This window comes from Phoxinus phoxinus (genome assembly GCF_949152265.1).
Source record: "Phoxinus phoxinus genome assembly, chromosome: 2".
Classification (NCBI taxonomy): Eukaryota; Metazoa; Chordata; class Actinopteri; order Cypriniformes; family Leuciscidae; genus Phoxinus; species Phoxinus phoxinus.
This window is the reverse complement of record NC_136877.1, coordinates 2,280,385-2,293,456: the sequence shown is the minus strand read 5'-3', so window position 1 is coordinate 2,293,456 and position 13,072 is coordinate 2,280,385. Positions and strand designations below refer to the sequence as shown.

Below are 13,072 nucleotides of genomic sequence, written 5' to 3'. Positions count from 1 at the left end.
GTGTGATGATCCAATGAAATGCCATGGCGACTGATTAGAGCGGGAAAAGTGAACAAAGACAACAGGAAATAATGAAAACCAAATGACCAAAATTAAACCAAATGACTGAATATGTGTGCCAGACTGCTTTGATTTCACGTCTGATGATCTAGGACAAACTCAAGTGAGCTTTTTGCTGTACTTTTACGCAAGTATGGTTTTCAGGAACATGTATTTCTCCATCCACAGCAATATTCCCAACCGCTCCACATTTGTGTGTCCGTTCTGTGGCGCTCGAAACCTGGACCAACAGGAGCTGGTGAAGCACTGCATGGAGAACCATCGCAATGACCCCAACAAAGTGGTGAGTGTGAGTTACCTTCCAGTTCAATTCAATTTCAATTCACATTTATTTGTATAGCGCTTTTCACAATCATTTCAAAGCAGTCCACTTTACATTTAACAGTGATCTGTATTGATTTAAGTGATCAAACGCCGGGTCATGGAGTGTGTAGTCGAAGAACAACAACAAAAAAGTAATTTGAATGTTTTTCTGATGCGAGACCTTTATTTTGAAAGACGTGAAGCTTAAAGGAGTAGTTCACTTCAGAATTAAAGTGTCCCTACGTCATCCAAGATATCCATGTCTTTCTTTCTTCAGTCGAAAAGGACTCTTTACCTACATTACTCTTAACTCTAGGAGGCACAACATCAGTAGAGCTCCCCCTGGTGGAGTATCTATGAACATCTCTCTGATCAAACATTTGGGGAGAGCCTGATGCACAGGTGAATCTAACCTGTTCTTTACAAAGATAAATAAATTAAAAAGTAGAAACTGGGCTTGATGAGGTTTCCAGCGCTGTGCATTTCTCCTGACCCAAAAATCCTGCTGACCTTTGCACTGTTGCAGAGACTGTCACAGCTGTCAGTCACTTAAAACACAATTTGTCTGTACATCGCACGTCTCATGCGCATTGCTGTCAGATCAAGATTATTAGTGTTCATTAAAGGTGCAGTGTGTAAGTTTAAGTAGCATCTAGTGGTGAGGTTGTGAATTGCACCCAACAGAAGTTACAGTGGCCGACAGGAAGTGATGTCGTCGTCAGACAGCAGTTAAGCAATGAGGTTTCTTTACAAAGATAAATTAAGAAATTGTTTACTTAATTATTCAGTAAAACAATGTTATTGTGAATATTATTGTTGGTTGTTCATCATTGTGTCAGTGTTTTATTCGCTGACTTTAGCTTTAGCTTCTTATCATGAAGAACAACATAGTGACGAAACGCGTTTGTCCGTTCAGGGCCACCGTAGAAACATGTCGATGTAAGCGGACTCACCGTGTGTGTAGAGAGAAATGCTCATTCTTAAGCCCCGTTCACACCGCCAGCGACTGTCGCTGTGTGTCGCTAGTCTCTGTACTGTGAAGTCGCTTGTGGGCGTTGGTAGTGCTGTCGCTCTAATGTTATTGGTTGACTGGACGTCTGGCCATATCTATACTAAACACCATCACAAGTGATATACAACTATTTAATTTGAATTTGACTAGGAATTAGGCTCAAAAGTAACAGTATGCTGTTGGGAGAGTGTTTTTATATCACCACAGCAGTGTTCAGTGCATTAAATCATTTACTAGATTAACGATCGATCAATCAACAAATTAAACTCACTCATACTGTCATAAATCACTAAAACGTCATTCGAATTTGACAAATAATAAATATCCTTGTCCCTAATAGTCAACATAATGCAGGAGAAACTGTAAAATGAACTGCAGAAGTGCTAAACTTGCATCATAAAATGACAACACTCGAACTATAAATGTGTGAAGTAAACTCACTGAGACTGTGGACAGTTTATTTTCCATGCATCATTTATTATATCCATATATGTGGTCACAGTCACATCATATAAAACAGTGAAATCGCACTCGAGACGGTGACGTGAGCTCCACTGAAAGTCTTCTTTCTATTGGTTGTCGCTCGAAAATCGCTTCTCATTTGCATAAAGTGGACATTTCTTGACACGCCCACATTCTTTTTTTTGTGATCAACTCTTTATTGTCTTTAGAAATAATATTATATCCACTCAAACAAACAGGGGAAGGGGGAGCAACAGACATATCAACAATTTAACAATATGAAAGAAGGAAAAAATTATAATAATGATAATAATACAAAAATATAATAATAATAATACAAAAATATAATAATAATAATAATAATTAATAAAGATGAAATAAAATATATATTTTTTTAAATACCTATATACCGGTAGTCATTCCTTTATATAGTCCAATATGTTGGAAGAAAAACATTGCCATGCATCAATGGTACTAGGGTTAGCCTTGTTAATGCAGTTGTACATTCACAGGTCACTATTTTGTGGAGGCTGTGAATCCAATGTGTTTTTGTACACATGTGCGGAGTAAACCAGTTCTGTATTATTGTCTTCTTTGCAGCTGTAAACCCAGCTAACAACATTCTCTTGTGTAATGAACTTATACAGGAGTCAGAATCATCAAGACATAAACCTGGATTAGACATGTAATCAGTTTGTAGTAAGAAGGACAAAACAAGTAAACTTTAGCCCATAGCTGACAACAATTGGACACTCCCAAAACATACGAAGAAAAGTACCTGATGATCCAGTGCTACAGATATGGCAGTCATAGGCAGATTGCAGTTTCATTTTGAACCTCTTGTAAGGGGTTGTGTATGCTCTATATGGATGACTTTGAAATGGATAAGACGGTGAGCCGAGTTTTTAGAAGTTAAAGGAACACTCCGACTTTTTGGGACTTTATCCTATTCAACTTATCCCCCAGAGTTAGATAAATCCATACATACCTTTTTCATCTCCGTGCGTGCTATAAGTCTGTTTGACGCACCCACCGCTAGCCTAGCTTAGCACAAAGACTGGATGTAAATGGTTGCAGCTAGCATACTAATCCAAATAAGTGACAAAATAACGCAAACATTTTCCTATTTACATGTTGTGATTTGTATAGTCACAGAGTGTACAAAAAACAAAGTCAAATGAGACACAGACATATTTTAACCGTATAAATACTGGGAACTATATTCTCTGTGGCGAAGCACTGCTACTTGGGCGGAGTGATAACCGCAGCACCTGAGACGCGCCGTGGTGAGGAGCAGAGAGTTCGTTCAGAGCGCGTCTCAGGTGCTGCGGTTATCACTCCGCCCTATATTCAGGGAATATAGTTCCCAGTATTTATACGGTTAAAATATGTCTGTGTTTCATGTGACTTTGTTTTTTGCACACTCTGTGACTATATAAATCACAACATGTAAATAGGAAAATGTTTGCGTTATTTTGTCACTTATTTGGATTAGTATGCTAGCTGCAACCATTTACATCCAGTCTTTGTGCTAAGCTAGGCTAGCGGTGGGTGCGTCAAACAGACTTATAGCACGCACGGAGGTGAAAAAGGTATGTATGGACTTATCTAACTCTGGGGGATAAGGTGAATAGGATAAAGTCCCAAAAAGTCGGAGTGTTCCTTTAAGATTAGATTAGACACGCCCACATTCTGTCGCCAGCGGTCAGTCGCTCGTGTCGCCGGAAGTCGCCAGCGCTCCATTGGAATGAGTGGGATCGCGTCGCTGACGGTGTGAACGGGGCTTAAGGGAATAAAAGCGTAACGCTTCATTAAGTAAGGTCTTTATACACCACTCAAAACATATTTATGTATATTATATTGCATTTCTGTCTACAGATCCTCCTAAATATTACACAGTGCACCTTTAAGTAATCAAATTTGATTTCTCGTCTTGTGTGTGTGTGTGTGTGTGTGTGTTGTTCTGCAGGTGTGTCCGGTGTGTTCGGCGATGCCGTGGGGCGACCCCAGCTATAAGAGCTCAAACTTTCTGCAGCATCTTCTCCACCGGCACAAATTCTCCTATGACACATTTGTGGTGAGGAGGCGTATACTTTACATTTATATATCCTCCATTTTGTATTCTAACGCGCTGTTGTGAGCTGTCCTGCTTTCTCCTGCCTACATCTGCAGACGAGAGGACAAAACCTCATCACGAGTAAAACGGCAGTTAATGAGATTCAACCAAGGAGAGCGACTTTTTCCTGATCGAGTGAATCTCGTGAATATGTACTGTTTACATTTCACCCCAAATTACATGGAAAATATAAGATATTGTGCATACAAAACATTTAGATTTTTTTTTTTAGGACAATTAAGTTAACATATTGTGACATTTTTATGATAATTAAGCATATTTTCCCCTTCAAAATGTTACTCTACTGCATTTTTTTGTTTGTTTTTTATTCCCACTATTCTCAAAGGTGATAGTCATTTTAATGCAAGTACTTTACAAATGCTAAAATGTATAATTTCTCGTTTAACCACGATGGTTAAAGGGTTAGTTCACCCAGAAATGTAAACTCTGTCAGTAATGACTCTCCCTCATGTTGTTCCCCGTCAGACTTTCCTTCATCTTCGGGACACAAATGAAGATATTAGTGATTAAATCTGAGAGTGTCTCACTCCTCCAGAGGCTTCTGTTGTAATTTAAACTTGCCGGCCCAGAAAGTTAGTAAAGACGATGTTTAAAATAGTCCAAGTGACTACAGCGGCTCAACCCTCAAGTTTATCAAGCGACCAGAATACTTTTTGTGTGCAAAAAACAAACAAAATTCTTATAATTGGATCCCGGGATTAGTTCTTAAAGTGACAGTAGCCTAATAAACCTGCTGCTGTCTGTCATTAAAGGGATACTTCCCCTCTGGAAAGATGAATGTGCATTTTAAATTTTGTGAAATTATTTTTGAATTTGGAGCCTTCTAGACTGAGAAAAGCCAGAATATTTATTTTTGTCTTATGGGGATGAAAGACAACAACTCCCAGAATGCACTAGCTCCGCTCCACTACGAGGCCACGCCCAAGCCACGCCTACCGGTTAGAGAGCTGTTAAACAAGGCTAGGCTACTAGTGAGTCTCCGTGACGAGTCTGCCCGGGATTTTGATATCTCCCAAAATGTTCGGGATTCAGCTCTTGCGTTCTACAGTCGCTGTTCCTCATGTTTACTGCGGCGAGCGGGACGAGACTGACGGCCGCGGGAGAACGGCGAGCGGGACGAGACTGACGGCCGCCGGAGAACGACACGAGACTGACGGCCGCGGGAGAACGGCGAGCGGGATGAGACTGACGGCCGCGGGAGAACGGCGAGCGGGATGAGACTGACGGCCGCGGGAGAACGGCGAGCGGGACGAGACTGACGGCCGCGGGAGAACGGCGAGCGGGATGAGAGTGACGGCCGCGGGAGAACGGCGCGAGGCCGGTGGCGTGATTACTGATGAGCGCCGCCTGTGAGACGCACCGGTCTCGTATCTCTCACGGAGGAGCGGGAATTTTCTTAGCAATGTTAAAACGCACATCAACCGATCACTTGTTTAGCGTTCATGTAAACACTACATTCAGATTCACCAATCGGGATGAGTTCAGTTAGATTGAAACAAAAGGTGTGCGAGTAAACAATGAATGGCGACCGCAGAAAGCAAAAGCCGAATCCCGGACATTTTGGACGATCTCGACGGCTGGACATGTCCGGGAAAAAGAGGACGGTAACTGCTACTACTCAGCTTTCTCCACAGAACAAGAGCCCGTTAGCTTAGCTTCCAAATAAAAGATGGCCGACACTATTTGTACATTCTGTGAGTGAGATCCCTCTATAGGCGGGTTAAAAAAAACATGCGGATCTAGTGTCTCCTACTGGTTGTAGTCTCTCGCCCCTGGCCAAAAAATCCTCAGATGACGTAAAATTATGATTTTTTCATCTGAGGATTTTTTCCACACAAAAAATACATAAATCTCTCGTCTCAGGGGGATATGAGGGAGGAAAGCACAGTAATTTTGAAAATACTACAGGTTTTCTACTGATACAAAGCTTAATGCTAAATCCTGAAGTATCCCTTTAATGTTACATAAAACAACAAGACAATGAGAAAATCACCCGTTACTCTTGGCTGAATAACTTTAGCAGCTTTTAATAAGGAAGACTATTTTACATTCAACTTCTGTAGGTATTAGAGCTTTAATTATTCATTAATCTCAAACATCTACACGATCTCATTCCTAAGATGTTATCGGTGCCTAATAAATGCGTGAATGAAATGATGAATGAATTCGATTTTAGTAGAGTAAAATCTTGATATTTCTTTGAACCGATTAAACGCACTGACCCGGACATGTTGTTCTCCTCTGTTTGTGAACGCAGGACTACAGTATCGATGAGGAGTCAGCACTGCAGGCAGCACTGACCCTCTCATTGGCCGAGAGCTGAGAGTCTGACATCATATCCTGTTACACAGACGCAAACATGTGAAGGATCTTCTCGCCTGTCTTGTTTTAGGCTCAATATTTTCATTGTTTCTCTGTGTTTCCTCTCACTCTACCTCTCTTCTGGTCTGTGTTTCTGAGCTACACTCCAGCTTGATCCTGAAGTAGCTTTAGTTCCATCGCAACCATCAACCCGACGGAAACAGTGATGTATGCAAAAGGAATAGATAAATCTCACCATGCTTGTTCTTGCTGTTCTTCCTGTTGTTGTCTATCCGAACGTGACCCCGGCAGTGAAGTGAAATCGAGAACGGAGGGACCAGCGCCACGTTATCTGAATTATTAAAACTATGTTGCTGTCCTCGTGATGAACTCTCATCTTTAGGCAATACCAATACAGAAAAGAGAGACTCATTATCACTCATGTCATCATTTAAGGAATGCTGAAAACCATCCGCCCTTTTTTTAATCAAGAGTTGATGTGAATACTTGCACTCGTCACAGTTTTCTACATGTCTGAATTCTAGTATCGTTGTTCTTTTATAGTTCAATAACAGAATACTGACCGCATATACTCTTGCTCTTAACTTGCTACAGTAATATTTTCTAAGAAGCATCGGATAAGATTAAAGTTTATATTTTTGGAAAAAAGTTTCCGTTTTAAATGGTGCACTGATAATAAGACGGCGAGCTTCTAGAGATGTGCTGAAACTTTTCTCTGTTCATTGGTACTGTTCATCTTCATCACTCACTAGTGCTGGTCTTTATTTACGAGTTCAGGAATCGCGATGTGACGTGAATTCAAGTGGTTTGGTTGGAAAAAAAGGGATGCGTTTGGCAACATCGGAAGCTTTTTTTGCATACATCTCATCAGAGAATTGTGGGAAATGTAATTTTGTATTTTTAAACGATCACGAAATGGACAACGATTGGTTAATTCGCATGATACCCCTGCTGGTGGTTGCTGTAATTACACCCTGTGCTTTTTAAAAGCACCTTTTTTTCCGTTAGAACGGCCATTAGAAAATGTGATGTGAGTTAGTTGCAATATATTATGATCAATACCAGTTTACTTCCACCATGATTCTGTAACTGACACCCACTACGATCATTCCGATGTGACTTGAAGACAGAATTGATGTAGAGAAACTTGAGAACGTCCAATAGACTGTAAAAAAAAAGATGGACAAAGTGTCTCCCACTTCCTTCCACTGTAGAAAAATGAAGCCAAAATATCCAAGAAACAGTCGTTAATTTAATCGCATCAAATAAACGTGAATGAACATCAGAAGGTATGTTGTTTCAACGTCAGTTTTTCAAGTCCACCGACGTTAATCTACTAACTCTCCGGACTGCTTTGTCGGACAAAATGGTTGATTCGGTGGATGGCGGATTATGATTGGTCAGATCGCCTGTCAATCAAACTCCCTGCGACGGGACAATCGGAGCCGGGGTCTGCGCAGCATTAAATAACTAAAACCAAACTTTTTGGTGAAATTAACACTTGAACATGTCAGCATGATGAGAACTACCTAAAATGACAGAAACAATATTCGAGACAAAAATAATTTGAAGTGTAATTGGATTTTTTCGTCTGGCTCATGGAAAGGGGGTGGGGTTTACAACCTATACTGCAGCCAACCACCAGGGGGCGATCGGAACGTTTTGGCTTCACTTTTCTGGACGTGGAACAGTGCGCAGATTCCTTTTCTTGTCGTTTACTACTACTGATAGTGGGATTCAGTACCTTGTTGAATCCAAGCCTATGAACGTTGTGAAGGAGCGCTGATGCATTGCTGTGATAGGCTTAGGCATGTGTTATAGGACTCGAATGTCTCCACGATGCAGACATACCCAAGTATTTGTTCCTTTCCCTGTTCTTCTCAGCCACAGTGTTATATGTGCCTGGAGCTGAGCGAAACATGCTCTACACAAGTACACTAATGTGAGTCTTTGGCCAACGCACCGGGGTATGTGCTTAACATGATGCTTGCTTTACTTTCTTCAATCAACGAACCATTAAAATATCTAAAACCAATGTTTTCTTAAGCCTGGCTCAGACTACAGGAGTTTCAGGCCAATTTATCCCTGATTTACGTCCCGACAATCTGAGGACAAATCTGCGCTGTGCTTGTGGAAGTGTGGCAACAACTCGACTGCCGAATCTGGGGAGAAATTGAAGCCAACTATTTTGTTTACATCCGCTTCCCGTGAGATCATGTGAAATGCCTGATAATCTTAATATCTTGTAGTGTGTAGAGATTTGACCGAAGACAATCTGTAAAGATTCTCCTCATGTGTGTGTGTGACGCGTAATCATAATTGGTTAGGGTTTAAAAACTCCTGAAGCCTGAGCCCATCCTGAGGAGTATTCAGTATCTAGCTATGAACATGTTGACAGTTTAACTTTGCCTAACTTAACGCAACGATATTCTTAATCAAACAGTCTACCTTAGTTGACGAATGAAAACCCTGGAAGAAAAAAATGCTAATTAGGGATGCACCGATATTACATTTTTGGCCGATACCGATAATTCTTTATATTTGAAAGCCGATAACCGATATATTGGCTAATAAATCTATATCCACATTTTTTTATAATTTTTTGGAACCTGATTACAAAAACAAAAGTCTCATCATTAAAAGATGTCTCAAGCACATAATTATAATGTTCTCATGATAATTTTATGTAGCCGATATGACAGACTTCCAGACGTTGAACTATTTTCCTTTTTGTGAAGTGATTCCAATCATATTTCTCACAATTTAAAACCATCATGTTGAACAGTGCGCATCTGAAGAGTCTCAGCTGAAGGAAATAATACATTATTTATCGGCTTTAATATATCGGCCAAATTTTCTTATCAGGCCGATACCGATAACTTTAAAAATGAACATCTATTGTCCGATAACATTAAAAATGAACATATATCGGCCGATACCGATAACATTAAAAATGAACATATATCAGCCGATACCGATAACATTAAAATGAACATATATCGGCCGATACAGATAACATTAAAAATTAACATATATCGGCCGATACCGATAACATTAAAAATGAACATATATCGGTCGATAACGATAACTTTAAAAATGAACATATATTGTCCGATAACATTAAAAATGAACATATATCGGCGATACCGATAACATTAAAAATGAACGTATATCGGCCGATACCGATAACATTAAAAATGAACATATATCGGCCGATACCGATAACATTAAAAATGAACATATATCGGCCGATACCGATAACATTAAAAATGAACATATATCGGCCGATACCGATAACATTAAAAATGAACATATATCGGCAGATACCGATAACATAAAAATTAACATATATCGGCCGATACCGATAACATAAAAATTAACATATATCGGCCGATACCGATACGGTGGCCGATATATCGTGCGTCCCTAATGCTAACGTCTGCTAAATCACTGTGTTATGAATTTGCTTACTGGCTCATTGAGCTTGCATTGAATCATTTGCGTTCATGTACTTGTGTAGAGTGTGTTCCAGATCTACATTCATGTACTTGTGTAGAGTGTGTTACAGATCTACAAGCTTCAGTTTGGTGGATTTGTGTGATACTGGTGCATCATTTGATACAGCTTTGATAACTCTGCCAGATACAGTGTTTTTGATATATTTCGAGCCAGTCATGGCGGAAGAGTTGAAGACCTTTAGGGCTGCTTGGAAACACTTGTTTTTTGAAATTAGCAACTTTTTTAAAAAGATAAGATGATGTGCTTTAACTTGTGATTCATTTCTGTGTTGATAAACAGTGTGTTTGTTTAATCTGTCGCGATAGAGTCATTGTGATTATCTCCATTTTGTGAACCACTATTTTAGCAAGGCTAAGCGTGTCACAATCATCGTCTAATCTGAAACTCTCAGACCAGGAAGTAAATCGGCAGTGTTGGGTGTGTGCGAGTTACGGAATCGATTACTTTTTCAAGTAATGAGTTAAATAATGCATTCCTTTTCAATTTAAAGCAAAATATCAGTAAACTTTTTCAAACCAAAGTGTTTTCCCATTTAGTATTCCTCAAAATGAATAAAAACAGTGTAACGCAAACTCCAAATATTACGCAAACCTGCAATAATTAAATGTTAAATTACACAAATATACTTTATGCATTTAATCTCACTTTATTAACCAATGTCTTTGCTGCTGACACTCAAAAATGACTTTAGATGAACACATTTATGAGGAAAAAGTAACGTAACGCATTACTTCACATGACAAGTAATGCAATTAGTTACTTTTTTGGGAGTATTAACGCATTACTTTAAAAAGTAACTTTCCCCAACACTGAATGGGTCTGACTTCTGTAATGGTCTTCATTTGAAAGTGACTCAACATGACTGGAGAAAAAGGGACATTTATGAACGTCTATAAATGTCCCGCTGTCGGTTTCTAATCATTTAGAAAGTTTATTGTGTAATCACTTAGAGTGATCATTCCTGTATGGTTTTCTTAAAAGCCATCATAGAGTTTGTATTGATTTCTTTAAGAGTAACGCCGTGTCCTAATGGCATGACATGCATCTCTTCTGTGCAAATCTGAGTTTCTGTCCCAACAGCTTTGAGGATAATATCAAAGTCGTCGCCTCGTTCATTTAGTTTTAACTTTAACTTTCTGACAAAGCTCTTCGCTGGAAACGTGTGGCGTCTCATTAGGACACGGTGTTATTCGTCATTTGATGTACATTTGTACTGAATACGGGGCCATTTATAATGTGTAAGGCCTTCTGGGTAATGTTGGGAATGTCCTTGTTGGTATTTATTAAGAGGCTTATACATTCATGGTATAAGTGATTGACTTTATTCTTCTTTTGTTTTATGGTTAATTGTACATAAATGGCAAGAAAGCCACGTTGTGTTTGGTGGCATACGCTGAGATCTGGATTGAGGTGCGATCACCTTTCTGCGAGGAAGCATGTTAAAAACATTGCACTTTAATTAACTCAAATGTCTTTTGATGATCGAGTAGGAATTTTGTTCCAGTTATTTAGTAACTTTACTGCCAAATGTATTTGACACGAGGCAGATGAATTTGTCATTGTTCACGTCATTGTTGTGTGGAAACGGCGGGGCAAGTTCAACTAAACATTTTCAGAAACGCTTTTCAGTAATTGATAATGTTGTATTATTATTATTATATTTAAAAAAGAAATCCTAACTTAAAGCCGCAGTAAAAACGGAAAGATTGCCGACTGAAAATGTGTTCATTGTATTTGATGGCGATGTGTTTCGATTGGCTTTTACATGTGTCGGTATTTAATGGTCTTGCTCTGAAAGAACGATGTTGAGGAGTAGAAAGTAGAAAAAGAAACGAAGTTTCCCAGTATCCCAATGTTTTTACTGTTTTTTTCTTTTAAGTGTCTAAATATATTGCTCAAACAATATTCATGTGCACAGCTGTAGCATAGTATGTAATTATTTTTTTTTTTTTTTAGTGAAACTTTTGATATTGTACAACACAGCTCTCCAAGTCCTGATACCTTTGGGAATGACCTTAAAATGTATATTTTTCACTCTTTTTGTATTGTAACATCAATGCACACTGTCACATAAACATACAGGACTGCATTTCTTGTGTTTGTTGACGGCTCTCCAGAAGAACAACGGATGGCTTGTGGTGTGTGTATATAAAGGAGAAACGAAACCCTCTTAAGGACTCAACGGGTTACAGCAACTTTTGGGAATATGTTGAAGCCGTGATTGCGGATGCTCGAAGGAAGCGTGCCAGACTCTCGGACATGTTCTGGGTTCAGTCGTCTGACCCTGAAAGCTGTGCTTCTGTGCTGCCACAGGCAGAGGGCGCCGTCGGGCCTCCAGTGTGTGTGTGTTCGCTTCTTCACGGCTATGAATAATAACCAGATTACAGTAATAACAATGCTGATGTTAATGATGGTGTGCATTTATGAAGCTGTAATACTGACTGAGGTTTAAGAAGATACTTAGTGTATTTGTAGCAGTTTTCCCCTTAATAAAACACAGATGCACCCATCTTTAATAGCCTTGTCCTTTGGTGTAAACACTTTCTGCACAAACAATTTGGGGGATGAAAGCGGTCCTTGGTTTAAAAATAAAAAAGATGGGGGAGAATGATGAAGGGAAGAGAAGAGGAAAAGAGGTTCTCAATTACAGCAGTTATTGTGTGTATATATATATATATATAAATATAAACAAGACTAAGGGTACGTTTATGTACGACAATGATTTACTAAAAACGGAAAAGTCTTTCCTTTTGTGTTTTTCACGTACAGATAACTATCAAAACGATCCCGCTCGGATCCTCATGAAACGAGTAGAAACGCTGTATTCTGCTGACAGGCCAGTAGAGGGCGATGTCACTTTAAGAAACTACACGCTTATAGACTGAACACGCATGACGTCACACAAATTAACTTTTGTAGTTTACGTGGCGACGTGATTCAAAAGCGTGCACTTTAAATCCCGTTTTTAAAAGTTTGCGTTTTCATGCCTCCAAAATACCGCTGTCGTGTAAATGAACGGCTGAATGCATATAGTTTTCCGTTTTTAGTTGTGAAGTGTTTCCGAAACGGCTCCTCGGAAGGCGGGCCACAACTTAAATGCACAGGAGAAAACTAACTGAACAAGAAACAGGTGCACAAAGCAATCCGTAACCATGGCAACAAACAAGGGTATAATCAGTAACATAGGAAACAGAAAAGAAGCGAGAACAAATGAAGCAGGAACAGAAACAGCGAAACAATGAAAGACAAACTATAAA

At 39.4% G+C, this 13,072-nt stretch overlaps 1 protein-coding gene across 4 annotated transcripts in view; it reads left to right on the top strand.

Annotated features, from left to right (window-relative positions):
* rnf166 (ring finger protein 166) overlaps positions 1–12,326 on the top strand; it is a 36,036-nt gene extending 23,710 nt beyond the window's left edge. Inside the window, exons 4-7 of one of the 4 annotated variants that reach the window (XM_079589572.1) lie at positions 229–343; positions 3,807–3,914; positions 4,010–4,105; positions 6,232–6,938. In XM_079589572.1, coding sequence (XP_079445698.1) covers positions 229–343; positions 3,807–3,914; positions 4,010–4,084 — 298 coding nt within the window. In that variant the 3' untranslated portion in view covers positions 4,085–4,105; positions 6,232–6,938. Of the gene's footprint in view, positions 1–228; positions 350–3,806; positions 3,915–4,009; positions 4,106–6,231 lie in introns of all 4 variants that reach the window. The other 3 variants (XM_079589571.1, XM_079589574.1, XM_079589573.1) reach the window with 3 other exon arrangements.
* Positions 12,327–13,072: the final 746 nt, after the last annotated feature.